The 17,085-nt window shown below is 40.6% G+C and overlaps 1 protein-coding gene across 3 annotated transcripts in view; it reads left to right on the top strand.

Annotated features, from left to right (window-relative positions):
• Positions 1 to 17,085, top strand: part of GRIA4 (glutamate ionotropic receptor AMPA type subunit 4) — a 216,573-nt gene that overhangs the window by 183,769 nt on the left and 15,719 nt on the right. Inside the window, exon 14 of one of the 3 annotated variants that reach the window (XM_062514592.1) lies at positions 16,593 to 16,707. The exons of the other annotated variants lie outside the window; for them this stretch is intronic. Within the exon in view, the coding sequence (XP_062370576.1) occupies positions 16,593 to 16,707 (115 nt within the window). The remainder of the gene's footprint in view (positions 1 to 16,592; positions 16,708 to 17,085) is intronic. 3 annotated transcript variants of the gene reach the window in all.

The raw sequence follows: 17,085 nt of genomic DNA on the forward strand, positions 1-17,085 counted from the left end.
AAGGATTTAGCTCCTATTTAACTATATCTTTTAGCAAGTGGCATTACACTTAAGAATGCTGTGTGTTCTTTTGTTGCTACTCTTTTTTAACAATTTTTGGCAGGACTGGCAATTTTCTGTAGTCAAAGTTTGACTAAAATTTTCCCAGCAGTATTTTAAAGCCAAAAATCAACTGGATAAAACTGATCCATGCCTGGCCTGCTACAGTGACCTATTCTATTGTTACATTTCATGTACTTCTTTCTGCTCTAGAAGAGCACATGAAAATAATAATCTGCCTCCAGCACACAAAGAAAACAGAGCTTTTTTAGTTGTTTTTTTCCCCTCCTCTCTTGGTCAGGAATAGCATCTCTGTGCAGGAAGATCCAGATCTCTTGCTAGCTTCACGATCTTCCATTACTAGCAGCAGGGATGAATGAGGCCTGCAGGTGAGAGCAGCCCCAACATCTGGCAGCCCATCTGTTACCTCCAGAATATGTACAGCTTTTTCTGTACAATCTGCTGCTGATACGGTTCCATTTAGTGCAGCCCAGATTTGCAACTATGCCTTTATGAAGCTTTTATATGTAAAATTAGATCTTTCAATTCTTTGGTATGGATGAAGGCACCTGATTTCACATATTTTATGCTATGTCGTTTGTGTGATTTAGGTCTATTTTGGATCTTAAAACTCTTAAACCCACAGAAAAATTCATGGGATCTAGTTATTTCCTAGAGAAAATCTCAGTTTTTCCTAGAAAACCCAAATTGCCTATATTTCATGTGCCTAAATGTTAATTACTACACAATTCACATTTTTACATTTTCCGTCAAAATTTTGAATTTCAAGGTTTCCACAAGAGCCTTTTACTGCTTGCAACGCAAAATATGAGGAGACAGGTTTTAGGAGGATGGTCATTTCCTTATTAGTTTTAAATAAATAGAAAATGCCCTCTCTCCAAGGCTAGGGGACCAACTCACATTCAGATGCTCTGCATTTATTGAGATCCAGCTCCTCAGGTTTTAATCAGTATATGACACTATTTTTATTATATTCTATACCTGCTGATAATATTTTTGGTTTAAAACCACATGAACACTTTACAATTAGTTCTGGCTTTTCAATTTAAAAAATAAAATCTCAGTATTTGAAAGTGCAGTTGAAAGTGAACAGAAAGTCATCACAGTTTCTTGAGGATGTAGGATTTTTTTCCTGTCACAGTTAAATAAGCAGGCCCCTATTTTTGGCATCTCTTTTAGACAGTGGGCAATTATCCAAAGCAGTTTCCAATTAGAGTGCTTTTAGTTCATCCAATTTGTAGGCCACAAGAGAAGATGCTGTTGCATCAGATAAAATAATTGCAAACATTCAGACTGCATTTAGAACGTTACTTTTTTTTTTTGCCTCCTCATTTAAAAAAAACCATCAATAAATTGAACCTATTTCATGGAAGATGATCAAGATGCAGCTGGATATGGATCTGGACCTTCTCTGATGAAGAGAGTCTGGGAGAGCTGGACTTGTTCAGCCTGGAGCAGAGATGATTTTGGGTCATCCTAGGAGCAGCCCAGAGTGTCTACAGGGGAATCTTTGAGGAGATGGAGCCAGACTCTTCACAGCAGTGTAGGGCAGGAAGGTGGGTGACGATGAGCATAAAATGAAATGGGAGAAGTTCAGACTGGATGTAGGGAGGAACTGTTTCCCCTGATTGCCTGAGGGCAGTCTGACAATGACACTCTGCTCAGAGAGGCTGTGCAGGCTTCATCCTTGGAAGTTTACAAAACGTGACTCATTGGAGCCCTGAGCAGCTTGGTCTGACCTCAGGACTGACTCTTGTGTGAGCAGGAGGTTGGACCAGACAATTCCTTAGGCACTTTCAAAACTGCACTGTTCTACAATACTTTTATGAGAATTATGGCCACAATAAGGATATCTTCAGCTATCACATTGAATATCGTGGAGCTGCAGGAGTATTTGGAAACTTGTAGTAGCTTATGGAAAGTGATGTTTATGATTCCTGCATGGTAGAAAGTCTTCTCCTGACCACTAGGCTTTAGTTACAATTTCTGTGAATTAAATTTCAAGCAGATAATTCTCATCTGAATAAAAATTTCTTGGTGGAAAAGCAAAATAGAGTGAGAGAATCTGAAGTCGTGAAGTGAGTGACAGTGTTTCATACCTCTTCTTTGCCAGGGAAAGAGGAACAGTTAACTTCCTAAGCATATTTATACAGCTGCTGAGTGACTGATGGTATGGACTTTTTTTGGAACTCCTGAGTGGGTCAAAATGTGGAAGAGTTTGTTTGTTTGTTATGGGAATCAGGCCAGTTAGGTTGGTTGTCTCCCACTTTTGGCAGGAAAAATTAGGAGTGTGTTGTGGTTAAAGACTGAATTGTGGAAATACACATAGAAGTTTAAGCTTAGTCTATCTCTGGGAGACCAGAAGGATAAAACCTCTAGTAATGGTTGCCTGAAAAGACACAGAGATTTCTGAGAAGCAATGAAGTTTGATTGCCTGAAGTTGTGAAATACTGGTGAGCTTAGTTAATGACCCTGCCCAGATTTCCTGAGCACCTGAGGTCAGTGCACCTTCTTACTTCAGATTCACCTTTGCAAATTGAGGGTAATGACAATTGCCCATCAGCCTCAGAGGAGTAGTGAAGATTAATAGCACAGTGCTTATTGTGCTGTGAATATTTGAAACCCATTCCCACTCCAGATGTTTATATGTTTGTTTCAAATCCATGGAGGTGTGTGCATCAGGATAAACAAACGGTGGCAGATTTCACCGTGTCTTTGGTCAAAGACACTGTTCTGGAAAGAAAATTATCAGGAAACTGTAACTTTAACTAATGGTTTCTGAAACAGTCTGTGGTCTGTGACCGTGTTTTGTGTTCCATTTAGGAAGCAATGGTAGAAATCTCCATCACTAGTGGACCCTACTCCATATGGCTTTTTAAATTAAAATTGGCACATGGACATGTGTTCAGGACAACTGTAATTACAACATTTGCATCTCCATATCCACTGTGGAGATCTATTAGTACTTTTAATACTGTGTTTTTCCTGTAGCCTGGCTGCTTGCATTTGAAACATTACAAGCATATGTTACCATATTGATGTGATTGTGCTTGGTCCGACTGGTCTGAGAGCTGCTACATTTGCACTTCATGGAGTGGTTTGGGTTGGAAGGGTCCTTAATGATCTTTAGGTAGACACCTTCTACTAGACCAGGTGGTGTAGTGGATGAGAATGAGTGGGACATACAAAAGGCTTTTCCTTCACCATCACCAGTAACAGTACAGGGACGCAGAGCGGTGCAAAAGTGAAGGTGTTCCATGCTTAAGTGGACCCTGCTTCCATGCTGGGGGAAGGTGGAGAGTTCTCTGCTGTCTACATGGCTGTAGCAATGGTGACATCATATAGCTGGTTGCCAGAGGGATTGGATTGCCCTTGTGATCATTTCACCTGATCTTGGGCTGATGTCCAGCTGGCTTCAGGGCATTTTAATTATCAGCACACTGGCTATTGGACCAAACATCTCATCTGGTTGCTGGCACTGTTTATGTTTGTCTAAGCATATCAGATATTCCTCATTAACTTCTGCAATAATATTCAGACAGAAAGTCCTAGGAACTCTTCCAGCTAATCCCCATTTTGGCTGCTGACCAAATAAGGCTTTATATGGCACAACTGTAATTGCTTCATTTGTATGGTATTGATCTGCCATTAGGCAAAACACAAGCCAGCATTTCACTAGGGCGCAAGTTATGCAGTGCTCTTTATTTGCATTGCAGTTGCAGCTCCAATTCCCACCTGGGAAATAGCTCCCCTGTTTTTTTCTTTCAGTCTCTGCTTCTAATTAAAGTAATGAACTTCAAAGTACTTACATCATAATTAGACCAAAGCTTAAGAAAATATGTCTTAGCTGGAATCTTTCCATTTATTGCCTTTATGAAAAACATCAGTATGGAAGTACAAAGAAGCATGAAAGCAATGTTACATTAATCCCTCATGCCTCTACTCAAAGTTTAGACCTGCCAAAAGTGTATCAACTGTACAGATCTCATGAATTAGTGATCTGTTTCTGGAGGCCATAAAAGTCAAGAATCCATCCTGATTTCTGTGCTGCCAATAGCTTTTGGCATACTGGCCATGTTTCATTAATAACTTCATGGACATTGATATCAGTGGATGAATTCCCTCAGAAGCAAACAGCAGTTTTGCCCTACAGCTTTCCCATGTGGAGTAAGCTTTTCTTACTAGGAAAATGTTATTGAAGAGCTTCCTTGTATTACAGCACTTTTAGTACTCTACAGAAGGCTGATGGTATCTGGCTTCCCACTCATTTCACGCTTCATTAAGGTGGGACTAGGGCTTGATGGCTCAAAGGTCCAACCAGACAGGCAAAAGGTAAGAAACGGTACCTTAGAAACAGAACAAGCATGGGCTTGTTCCTAGAATAAAGATATAAATAGAACCACAGAATCATAGAATCACAGAATAGTTTGGGTGTGAAGAGGCCTTTAAGGGTCAGCTAGTCCAACCTTTCTGCAATGTGCAGGGACTGAGCAGGTTGCTCAAAGCTCAGTCCAGCCTGACCTGGAATCTTTCCAGAAATGAAACACCTGTCTGGACAACCTATTCCAGTGTTTTACCATCCTTACTCTAAGAAATTTATTCCTTATGCCTAGTTTAAATCTATATTCTTTTAGTCTAAATCTGCCTTTCTTTAGCTGAAAACCACTACTCCTTGTTTCTAAAAACCTTTGTTCTCATCCATCTTTCTTATTATCCCCTTTTAAGTATTGAAAGGCCTTAATAAGATCTCCCTGGAGCCTAGTTTTCTTCAAGTTGAACAGCTCCAACTCTCAGCTAGTTCTGATGGGAGGGCTCCTCCGTCCCTCTGATCATTTTTTGGCCCCACTCTGGACCCACCCCAATCAGTCCCTGTCCTTTCTGTGCTGGGGTCCCCAGAGCTGGATGGAGGTAGTCAACAAGAATGTAGTAGAGGAACAGAATCACCTCCTTTGACCTGCTGGCCAAATTTATGAATTCAACTGAATGTGGCTACTCCATGAGTTCCTGAGAACAGAAACAGTATTTTTTTTTCCTAAATGCAGATTCTGGGAAGATGACAGAAGTTGGGGTTTTTTCTTTCACTGTAGCTCTTGCCACATATACCTATATCTGTCACCCCAAAAGTGGTTAAATGCAGCTCCTTTTGTATGACTCTTTGTACTGGTTTGAACAGCAAAACCAGTGAGACTTCAAGTCAGTAATACAATTTTTAATAGGGAAGAGGAAAAAAAAAAGAAAAAAACAAAATACATGCAATAATAAAAATAAAACCACTGACAGAGTCAGAATACAACCTGATACCCTGTCAGTCAGGGTGCTGGTGCAGTTTTCCTCCAAAGGGTCCAGCGATGATGTGGATAAAAACCTGGTTCTTCCTCTGGAATCCAGTGGGAAAAGGCTGCCTTTGGCGTTCTAAACCTCAGTTTTTATCTAGGTAGGAAAGGCTTGGCTTGTCCTCCTGGCTGGAGCATCTCCCAATGGGATGATGTAATCTTCTCAGTTATACAGTAGGACTCAATGGCCCATTAACAGAAGACATTTCCCACAGAGATAAGGATGATCACCCTTCTCAGATGGTAATAGAATATGTATGTTGTATTGTAAACCAGGACACTCTTCTCTGAGGACATCTCAGAAATATTAGCTAGGATATAGAACTTTTATCATTTTTATGGAGAATCATAGGCTGACAGTGAGTTAGTTTATGAAAAAAGGCATGTAGAGATGCTCAGTTGGGCACTTTTACTTGTACAAGTCACTCCATCATTACTCCTGATGTTTTTCTGCAATTCCTGAGTGTTAAAGACATCTTATACTTATCAGTTGCTCTTGTGAAATCCTGATGCTTACAAGAACAAAAATACAGTAACATATCATAAAGAGGAGAAAACAATCAAAGACCATTTCAGATGTATCTCCTCTTACCCATTATTGTATGTCCATAAATGGTGGATTCAGCCTTACATTAATGAAAAAATGAAGTCTGATTGTGAAATCTTTTAAAATATTGAGAGATTTGAACCAAATCTGCAAAAAATCCATGTGCAACACTGCATTAGCATCTTGGGTTTTTAATTATGCTATCCACTAAATAGAGCATACATTTATATAATTCATTGAGATATGGGGCTGGTTAGGAACCAGAAAAACTAATATTTAAGTTTTAGTTAACTCAGTAGGATATTTTATTTTCCATGATTTGTAGTGAGATTCAGCAATAAGTTCTGACTCCTTTTGGAAGTCACAGTAATGTTTCTTCTGGGATAGGTGATTCAACCTAGGACTGGGTCTTCCTGCAGAGGAAAGCTGTGAAATGCTCAGTCGAAGGTACAATATTTCTACCACTGCTGGGACATGTTGAATGGAGTGAAAAATTAGAAGCTGCTGAAACAGCTGCTACCTGCTTTGTTCTGGAAGGTCTTGAGGCAGTAAAATCTTCCTCTGCATAAGGTAGCCAGGCTGTCTAGTAATCCATCAATGATATCAAATGGATTGAGGTGGATGTAAAGAAGGAAGAGCTTTCTAAGTTACAAGGAACCACACCACATTTCTATTCAATAAGTACTGAATTACATCCAAAAGAGATAAGTTTTCCTAGCCCCATTCTGGGTAAAAATAGTCTCTTTGTGGCATTCAGAAGCATAAATTTAAAATGCCTTACAAATATGGTTAGGATATTATATGAAGGAAAATTTAAATCTTCTGGCCATTATCAGAAATGGCAAATAATATTTTCAGTACTGTTAAATCATCCCTTTGAAAAACAATAAGATCAGTTGTGCAGGCAGTAAACTGCAGCATTTGGCTTTTTCTTGAGATGGAGAGACATAAGGAGTTTCAGCCTATTCCTGGGTAACAAAACATAATGTCGTTGCAAGAGGCTTGTACTAATGCAGTCGAGGAGAGAGGAGAGGAGAGGAGAGGAGAGGAGAGGAGAGGAGAGGAGAGGAGAGGAGAGGAGAGGAGAGGAGAGGAGAGGAGAGGAGAGGAGAGGAGAGGAGAGGAGAGGAGAGGAGAGGAGAGGAGAGGAGAGGAGAGGAGAGGAGAGGAGAGGAGAGGAGAGGAGAGGAGAGGAGAGGAGAGGAGAGGAGAGGAGAGGAGAGGAGAGGAGAGGAGAGGAGAGGAGAGGAGAGGAGAGGAGAGGAGAGGAGAGGAGAGGAGAGGAGAGGAGAGGAGAGGAGAGGAGAGGAGAGGAGAGGAGAGGAGAGGAGCTGCTACTCCCTGACTTTCAGAAGTGCTTATCCAACACAGATGGAACCTCTGCCTGGCACTGAACCACATGCTGTGCTTAGCCATGAAACCCCAACCTGTCTGTGCCAAGACTGTAATTTTCTTTCGGCTGGGGGACCCTAAATTTAGGAGAGGCAGGTGAAACAGTATCCAAACATCTTGCTGCAGCAAAACTGTGAGTTGATGTCTGCTTCACCTAAGGCATAAAAAGCAAAAGGCTTTCTGCCAGCCATGCTAGAGATTAATGTTGCCCCATGTGAAAGCATTATGTATTTGGGGGGGTAGAGGGATGTAGTTGCACATGCTCACTTTGCAGATTTCAATTTTTAAAATATTACTGTAAATTCTTCCAGCAATTTCAACTATAAAAACCACAAATGACACAGGGTTACTAATGTTTCTGAGGTGAGAGTTTTGAGGCACTTGGTAGTGGGCTAAGATTATCCTGAGAGCAATTCCTTCAGCATGGAGACAGCATTACACTGGTGCTCAGACACTTTCGAAAAATATCACTCAAGTGAGGGATTTGCTGAGGGTGGTGAGACTGGCACAGGTTACCCAGCATTTTTGTGGATACCACATCCCTGGAAGTGTTCAAGGCTGGGTTGGATAAGGCTTTGAGCAACCTGATCCAGTGGAACTCCCCATGGCAGGGGAGTTGGAACTAGATGATCTTTAAGGTCCTTTCCACCCCAAACCCTTCTATGATTCAATGGTTCTAAGCCTTTAAAAAACATATTCTGACTTGCAGGTGTTGGACTGCAGCAGCCTATTCACATAATCCTGCTTATGCTGGAACCAGCAAGAAAAATTGTGCTTTAAAAAGAAATGCCCTGCTCAAAGAGAACAGGATTAGGTAGTTGTTAGCAAAAGCTAAAATAGCTCAGAGTTGGGAGAAACTAGCATTTCTGCTGCTGCTAAAGACTGTGTACTGAACCAATATGAACAGCTTCTCTAGGGATAATTTTATGTGTTTTTTATTTACAGCAAAGCTTGGTATAAAACAGAGAAACAAGCTGAGTTGCAATCCTAGGTCAACTGCTGATGTTTTTACACAGGCAAAATATATATTTAATTGCTTGTGCCAAGAAGTGTTTGCATACTGTAATTGGAATATTTTGCTGCAAAACAGCTTTCAATCTATATAAATATTTTAAACTACAGTCATCAGACCTCTAGCTGGTGTAAATTGTCAGAATCTCTTTGAATTCAAAGTAGTCATGGCAATTTTTAGCAGCAGTGGGTCTCCCATTAATTGGAAGTCCTGCTGATCTTCAAGGTGTCAGTTTGGCTCATATTTGTTTACACAGCTTAGCTTGAGGAACTAAACTGTGTACTATACTTAGGATACACATAGAAGCTGTAAATACTCACTGCCCCTGGAAATTAACCATCTTACTTGGATGGTTAGATGAAGAGTGCTATACTTATTTTAATTAGCCACAATTGAAAAGTATCTGAGCACTGCTGTAAATTTCCCATCTCTAAACAGATAGGAATAAACGCACATTCTTGTTAAAATACTTTATTCTTATTGTTTGACTAATATTTTGATAAATTTTTATGTAAGTGGTATTTTAAATGCAGTTGGACTTGGACAGAGGATTTTAAAATAATGTTTTCTAACATTATTTTCAGCTTCTAATGCAGCACAGAACCTACCCAGATCTTTTTTTGCTTTTTTTGGCTTTCTACAGACCAGTCAGTTCTTCAGGGGTATGTGAACTTTTGCAAGAGGAATTGAGGAAGCATTCGCTGTTCTGGTGGGTCCTGAGCTGGACCTGAGCATTCTGCTGAGATGGCTGATGACATCCTTTCTTTGATAAGCATGAATATAGTAATGGAGGACCTTAGCAGAAAAGCCTGAGAGACCCACTGCAGAAGAGCTAGTATATTATGAAGGCACACAACATGAATATTAGCAGTTCTTTATCAAATATAAATGCTGGCCAAGTTATGACAGCAAGCCCCAAAGACTCTATATTGTTTGAACTAATATGTAAAAATGTTTTGATGACTACTGTGCTTCAGTATTTGAATATAGTTTTTTTCATGCAAGTTACAGGACAACATGCAAACCTTTATAAATTCCAGTAAAATATTTCCCCTGTAAGATTTTAAGAGGATACACTTCTAAAGCAGGCCTTTTGTCCTTAAAGTTTAGGTTATTTTTCTTGTAAAAATGTTCATTCATTAGCTCTCCTTTTTAATATTTACATTATTGATCCTTCAAGCCTTCTGAGTATACAGTGATGTAAGCTTTGGCTACATCTTCTGCATTAACAGAGTACTTGTTTCATTCCTAATTTATTAAACATATTCAGCCAGTGCCATGCAGCTTTACACTTAATTTCTCTTGATGAATTGTCAAACAACCCCTAAACCACACTACATTTGTGTCGTGGTACAATCTGCCATCAGCGCTTTTCAAAACATGGGTAAAATAAACAGCTCAAAAGATGTGCAGGTCTTAATTTTTTGCTTGGTAAGGTTGCATTTTAATTTATCCTGTTAAAAATCATTTGAATGGATGATATATACAAGCTATAAAAGTGCACCCACTTGTGTTTCACTAAGCACATTTAAGATGGATCCTCAGCTGCATCCAGGAAGCGCTAGGCTGGGGGGTGAGGAGAGGATTCTGGCAGCTGTGGCCGCCTCTTCCCAAGCCACCTGGGCTGGGTGCAGATTAGATCATAAGAGAATAACTGCAATTCACATCACTGAAATAAGGTCACTGACCTTGGGTTCACCAAGCACTCTCTGTGCCTTGTCTTGCTGGAAAAAGCCCTCCAGCCTGCGCCAGGAGTGCCCGGGGGCAGGTCTGCAGGATGGCTGCACCAGCAGGGAGCTGCAGGGAGGGACATCCAAAGTGCAAGGAAGAAAATGAGTTTGGGGTTGCTTGGGATGCTTCCAACACTGGCTGTGATACTGCAGTCTCAGGAAAACTTGTTCCTTTAGTGGTGATGCACTACCACATCTGTGGTTTTACTTCCCATTTTACAGTAGTTTGCTGATCACCCTTTTGTTTACAGGTACCAGTTCTATAGGAGTATATGTGCAACAAACTTATAGGACAATGTGGTCATATGTTTTTATTGTAATAGAAGGGAAGCCTCTGTGTTTTTCCAGTTGGTCCATACCTCACATATGGCCCACCTATGGAGCTTTTTTCATATAACATTCAGTACTCCTTGCTGAACTCTGTTGTATGTTCAGATAACCTGAGGTTAACCAGAGATGCCATCTCTCTGCACATGATTTCTAAGCAACTGAGTGATTTCTGAATCTTGAAATCCCTTGTGGAAATGATTTATGAAAAGCCTTTTGGAGGGTTGTGGCCCCTGCTCTGCTTTTGCCTCGGCAGCTGCAGCAGTGGGCCCAGCATTTCTGGGATGATGGGCTGTACAGTATGGCTGCAATTTAAACAAGGCTGGTTTTGTGTATGTGGGGTCTCATTAGTGAGTCACGTTATTTTTGTACATCTTGCTCATTCATTATTGCAAGTGAACAACATCCCCAACTCTAGCAGTGAAACAACAGTGCCGCCATCTGTGATGATAACTGCAGAACTGTGCTAAGAATCTGCCCAGGATGCAGGGAAGTATTTTTGCTATCTAACATGCCAGTTACACAGAATTTATGAGACTAAGTTCAGGAAAGGGATTCAGGAAAATGTCAAAGCTGTTTAAATAGCTAAGACATTTAAGTTTTCCTGGCAGAGCTCTACCGACTGCCTAAAATATTGTTATTAAATGCCTACTGCAGAGATCCTGCCTTTTTCATAATGAGTACGTAGGTACCTGTCTGTGCCTTTATGCCAGTATTCAGTATTTAGTATTCAGTATTATATTCAGTATTTAAAAGTGGATATTTTGAGGCTGTTCTTCATGGAGGCAGTCTCCATGAACCAGGCCAAGGCTGAGTCCTTGGAACTGCATTTTTGGGATGATGCTGAATGGTGCAGATGTGTGGTGCTTTCCACCCATCCTGTGAACCATGGTGCATCCAGAAATTTTGGGAACTGAATGACTTTAATGAAAAGCAGCTGTGGCTAAGAGTGTACATATTTGTATACAAGTATATATACATTTGGACACATATTCAGCCTAACCAGGCTGGAGAGAGCCTTTCCTTTCTGTTGTGTGTAGTCAAGCTCTCAGCATTAGGCTGTGAGAACAGGCCTGATCTTACTGAGCAGAATTAATTTAAACATTTTATTTCCTGATTTCTAAGGAGTGATGAGTTTCTGTGCTGAAATTGATGTTGGAAGTGCTACATTAGGCAAAATTTTATGTCCCTTTTCATGATGTTCCACTACAACTGTCTCAGATTTCCAGCAGTGCTTGTGATGTCGGCCATGGTGAGCCTTAGCCTGGATCTCTATCTCATTCCCTTGTGGTGCAGGGACCTTATTGTGTCTTTCTCAGCTATGGAAATGCCCCTCCTGTGGTTGAGCATGCATATGAGCTGGGTTCCACAGAGTGGTGCACCATGGTGTTCAGGTCATTTGTTGCATGCCTCCCTCACTGCTTCTTATGGACTGAAGTCCACCAGATGGGTCAACTGCTAACCATTGATGTGATCCAAAGTCACTGGAAGTCAAAGCAAACCTCTCTGCTCACTTCCCTGGGCTTTGGGCCAGCACCCTGCTGCAACTCTTTGGGCAACAAATGATGTATCTGTTTGGAATCTCTAATGCTATTTTGTAAGGGACTGGGTAGTCCTGTTGTCATCTCTCTGTGCAGTTTTATCTTTTGATAACTGTGTAAGGTGTATATACAGCACAGATGGGGTCTTCTAAAAAAAAAAAGAAGGGATACTAGTTAATGTTTTAAACTGCTTACTGCTGTTTATTTATAGAGAGATGGAAAGTGATTTTAAATGAGAGATAGTGATTTAAATCTCATCATGTTTTTTCATACTGTAATTCTAAAAGCTGGTTAAAAATAGCTGGGATCCATACATTGAAATCACTGTCCAAGCACCCAAGTACTTGTGAAGCAAGGGTTGCAGTTTTGTCTGAACTGGCTTGATTATTGCATGTGAGGACCCTGTTTTCTTCAGACTAATGGAAAAGGCAGGACTGTGCAGTGACGCCAAGGATTAAGAGTCAAATATTAAAACCCTTGCCTGCTTTCTGCTGTTAAACCCTGGTTCTTGCAAAGACATCAGTTCCTTTTTTAAGGAATACATTGTCTTTAGTGGGAGTTTGGACTACGTGTGGTGTTGAGGATACAGTCCTATTTTTCAAGATGAAAGAAAAGTTTCTGCCATGGAGACTCAGGTTTCCAAATGTCTTCCTCTGTGGCAGAAGGAAGCACTGTCTAGGGTGAGTGCGGGTGGTCTAGCCTGGCTCTGAGGTCTTGGTATATAATTTTCAATGCAGTCACCATTGCACGTTTTAGGCACTACCTAGGAGGTACAGAAGTGTTGAGCAAAGGTGCTGTGTGTTCTGCTGATCAGAGGGAAATAATTTATTTCCACATGTTGAGATGGACCTGGATAACAAAGCAACAGAGAAAGCAGTGTGAAACTAACCTGGTTTTACATGGCCTACTAGACATGATGAGGACAATAATGTGTTACATTTATAAACAATACAGTTTAATTTCAGGGTGATGATTGCAGCTTAAATCCACATTTACTTCCTCATCCTTTTTATTTTCATTTCTCTATTGTGCTGTGAAACTGTCTATGGATATGGCTGATAACCCAGCTAAATAACCCTCTCATGAATGGGTTTCATTTATTTATTTTTATATTACTCTAGGATTACTATCAACCAGCTGCAGCTTCTCTAAATGAATGTGGGAAATTTTTCCTTGATAATCTTTAATGCTTTGAAGGATAAATTTAAGTATTTGGCAGTGAGAAAGCTCTTTCCCTAACATGAAAATTAAACATGAAAACTTGTATTAGTTGTCAAAGACATCACCTAGTTGTTTTTAACTAATCTTGGAATATCCAAATGAAAGGTGTAAGTAGACATTAACTTGAAAAAAAAAATTAAATCATCAGGTAACATCTTCAACCAAAATAAGATGAACTTTGAAAAGAAAAAACCTTTCTAAGGATTTCAGCATAAAGACTTTGTGTAATTTGGTGAGCTTTAATGTTCACTCTTAAGAGACTACGGCTCAGAGGAAATAGTTTGAAGGTGCTTTTTTCAGATAGATGGTTAGATAGGGCTTCCCATCTGCTTTACAATCAGACTGAGATTAAGTGCCTTGCTGAATTAAGAGCTAGTGATATTCCTTGAGATACATTTCATTTTTTGTGAGAGTAATCAATCCTACCTGCATCTGTAGAACTGTCAAAGCATCTTCTTGTATTATTGCTGCCCAGTGTGACAATTCAACATAGCACCATTAAATTAGACCTTGGTTTGGATCCTGTTGAAGCAGGGAGTTTTGACATTGACTTTGTAGACATCAGGCTCCAGATACATATCTAAGAGATTTTCAGAATAAGTAATGTTGTTCAGTATCAGAGAAATAGTGTTTCCAGGATCATCTTTCATCATGGCCCAGACCCAATGTCCTTAAAAAGGTAACACTTATGTTTAGTGTACTGGAAATTTGTCTTTTAAGTGGCAAGGCTGGCCACACAGTTACCTTTCTGAATGGGGCCAACAGACTGAAAGCACAGGCTATTTTTTTAAATAAAAAGCTGAGCATGAAAAATCTGTGATAAATATGGTTCAAAAGCAATTGCTTCCCTGAACAAAAGCAACAAATGAACAATTTCATTCCAATTTTGCAATTGCTTCTCTCCCTCTGGAGTGTGAACCATAATTAGAGCACTCACAAAATCACATTTGTCAGCCTGGCTGCTAAATTCCCCTTAGAAGATTTATCCACCAAGAGCAGTCTGTTATCACTCCCACTACAGCCTACACTTCTCATTTTCACTTTTAAGGACAGACAAGCAATTCTTTTATCTCTATTGAAAATCTCCTGTGAGTCTAACTGCAGTGAAGTTAGGTAACATCAGGTCAATGCACAAGTAGTTTCCAAACTTCATGACCAGCCAGCAAAGACCTGTCTTTCATCCAGGAGGAGCTTTATGAAAAGCTGTTACCAGAAGACAGTAAAGGTTTGTTCTGAAGCTGACATTTGTCCCACAGATGGACCAGTGTAGTAAAGGACTCTCCATAAGCTGTGAAGTACCATTATCTTTACCTGCTTGCCAGGAAAATCTTTCTTAGTAAGAGAAAAATTTCCATTCTAAGACCAGAAAGGACCCCCAAAGACAAGAGATCAGCCATCTCTAGAGAGGCTGAATAGCAAACCCAAGTGTCTTCTAGTGCCATATGATTTGACAGAGCCCTGCTGCCAGAGGATCTCTTCCTGGTCCTTCCCCAAGTGCTTTGAAGGTGTTGCATTCTCTCATTGTTGTTGAAGTGAGGATGCTATTACAGCCATAGTTTTTTTCATATCCCACTCAGTCCTGACAGACAGATCTTGAGAGCATTAAACAAATTCAGAGAGAGAATCTCCATCTTTCTCAACCCCATATCATTCCCAAAGAGCAGTAGTTAAGCTACTGACATCTCTCAAATACTTTGAAGATGAACCATATCTCTCCTCCATGTGCCCCTGCAGATCCACACAAAAACTTGGGCAGAGACCCATCAGAGAGAGTGCACATTTCTGATAGGCATGGTTGCACTAGGGACCTCTGGACATAAAAATAGTAAGATACAATTTTACTGATACTGATGTAGTTGTGTACCATTAGGATATGTGACTGTTTATGGTCTTAGTAATACAGATAGGAAGTGGTACACTTAAAAAGTCCAAAGTTTCCTTTGGAGATGATAGTGGCTGCATAAATACCTTGGCAGGTTAGGTAGCAACTGATTTGAAAATGTTAGATAGTGACTATAGTCACTATCATAAATCCAAATGCCTTACAACTGGGTTTGTATGGTGGTCTGTACTGTCTGACCACTGCCATCCAGTCCTGATGACCTCTGGACACCTAAAAGGAAACCTCTGAGCATGCACAGAAGCAACTGTATCCTAGGACGAGTTGTGTCCTAGTTCTTGGCTGAGTTTCAGTACAATTCCAGCAGACTTGTGTACCTACAGAAACAGTGGTTCTGTGCTTTACCCTTTGTGTTGGCAGTGCCCCTCTTCCTGCACAGATCCAAAGTCTCTCTCAGGTATTTCTATCATCTGAAAAAGAGCATTTAAAAATTATATGGAGTACACCAGAATCGCTTTCAGTCTGTCGTGCCCATGCCACTGTGCTGCTAGCAAAGAAGGATTTGTCTTTCACTTAGTGGAAGCATAACATGTATAAACTCTCCAGAGAAAAGTCCTCAGGATGTCAAAAAAATCTTGTATCTATCCTGGATGCTCAGGATGTCCAAATATGTTTCTTGTCTCTCAGCACTTAGCTAATTAGCTGGCTTTTCCAACAGTGCTTGAGCTTCAGTTTGGCCACACTGTTCTGATGTTTCCCCAGTGCAGACACCCTTCATCACCACTTTCCTCCTCCATTCCCCAGGTGCTCTTTGGGCTGGGACACAGGGTGTTCTCCCAGAATAGCAGGGCAGTTCCTCAAGTCATAGCACTAAGCTAGACCCCAGGTCTTGCCTTTCAGCTAAGCCTCTAATATGCAAAGAGAGCAGGAGTCTAGAGCCTGCATCCCAAACGCACAGATGTGCCAACAGCAGGGTTTCAGACCTCTGGGCACTTTTGTCCAGTGCTGTCTATTGATTGGCTCTGGACAGCACCTTAGTGTGTGAGCTGTTAGTCCTCCTCAGCTCTTCCTCCCACAGCCTGTTTCTGGAGCCCTAATCTGCAGCTCATGCAGGATCAGTCTGAAGAGCTTCATGTCAGAACTGTAGTGAGACAGCGACTGGCAGTGTCTAGCCCAGTCAGTCTGGATCTTGTCTCTTTAGTAAGTGGGGATACAATTTCTCATCTGCTTGAAAAAAACAGCCTGGGCCCACACTGAACATACTTCAAATATAGATTCAAATCAATCTGTGTAAATCGTTTTTAATTCCAGGCAGAGTTTTATCACCATTTTGCAAAAATAGTTTGGGTTGGTTGATAGAATTTTTGCATTAAAATCCAAGCTGTTCTGAAAATCATTTCTAGAACTGCAAACACATTTTTCACATTTGGAAGTAACCACAATTGTTTGTGATGCCAAGGGCTTTGAAATATGGAAATGAGAGGTTTATTTAGTGTGTGGATCAAGCTTATAAACAGCTTAAGTCCTCATTCCTTCTAACATCTTAACAGCTGTGCAGTTTCTTACAAAATATGTTTTATCGTTTCAAGAAATGCTGTTAACCTCGCAGTTTTAAAACTGAATGAACAAGGCCTCTTGGACAAATTGAAAAACAAATGGTGGTACGACAAAGGAGAATGTGGCAGCGGGGGAGGTGACTCCAAGGTTAGCCTCAATGTCACCAAAAGCGGGTAAACAGTATGTGAAGTAATTGGTGCATCTGCTGGGGTCTTACCTGCGACGAAACAGCTTCACCAGTAGCACAGCACTGCTGGTACCTGCAGCTGAAACCGAGGTGTATGCAATTACTGTCAAAGCAAAAATATTTGCATTTGTTTAAGCAGCCCAAGAGGAACTCGTGAATGGTCTCTGGAGTGAGATCTATCACCAGTTTTCAGAAACATGCCTCTTCTGAAATTGTGGTGAGCCTTTTCCAGGCTTGTTAAATACCTTCAGAAGCCTGCTCTAAGACTTTTTTCCTACTACCTGGTATTACTTAAAATATTTTTCAGTTATATTAGAGGAGAAGGGGGGGAAAACAAG

This window comes from Cinclus cinclus, chromosome 2 (genome assembly GCF_963662255.1).
Source record: "Cinclus cinclus chromosome 2, bCinCin1.1, whole genome shotgun sequence".
NCBI lineage: Eukaryota > Metazoa > Chordata > Aves > Passeriformes > Cinclidae > Cinclus > Cinclus cinclus.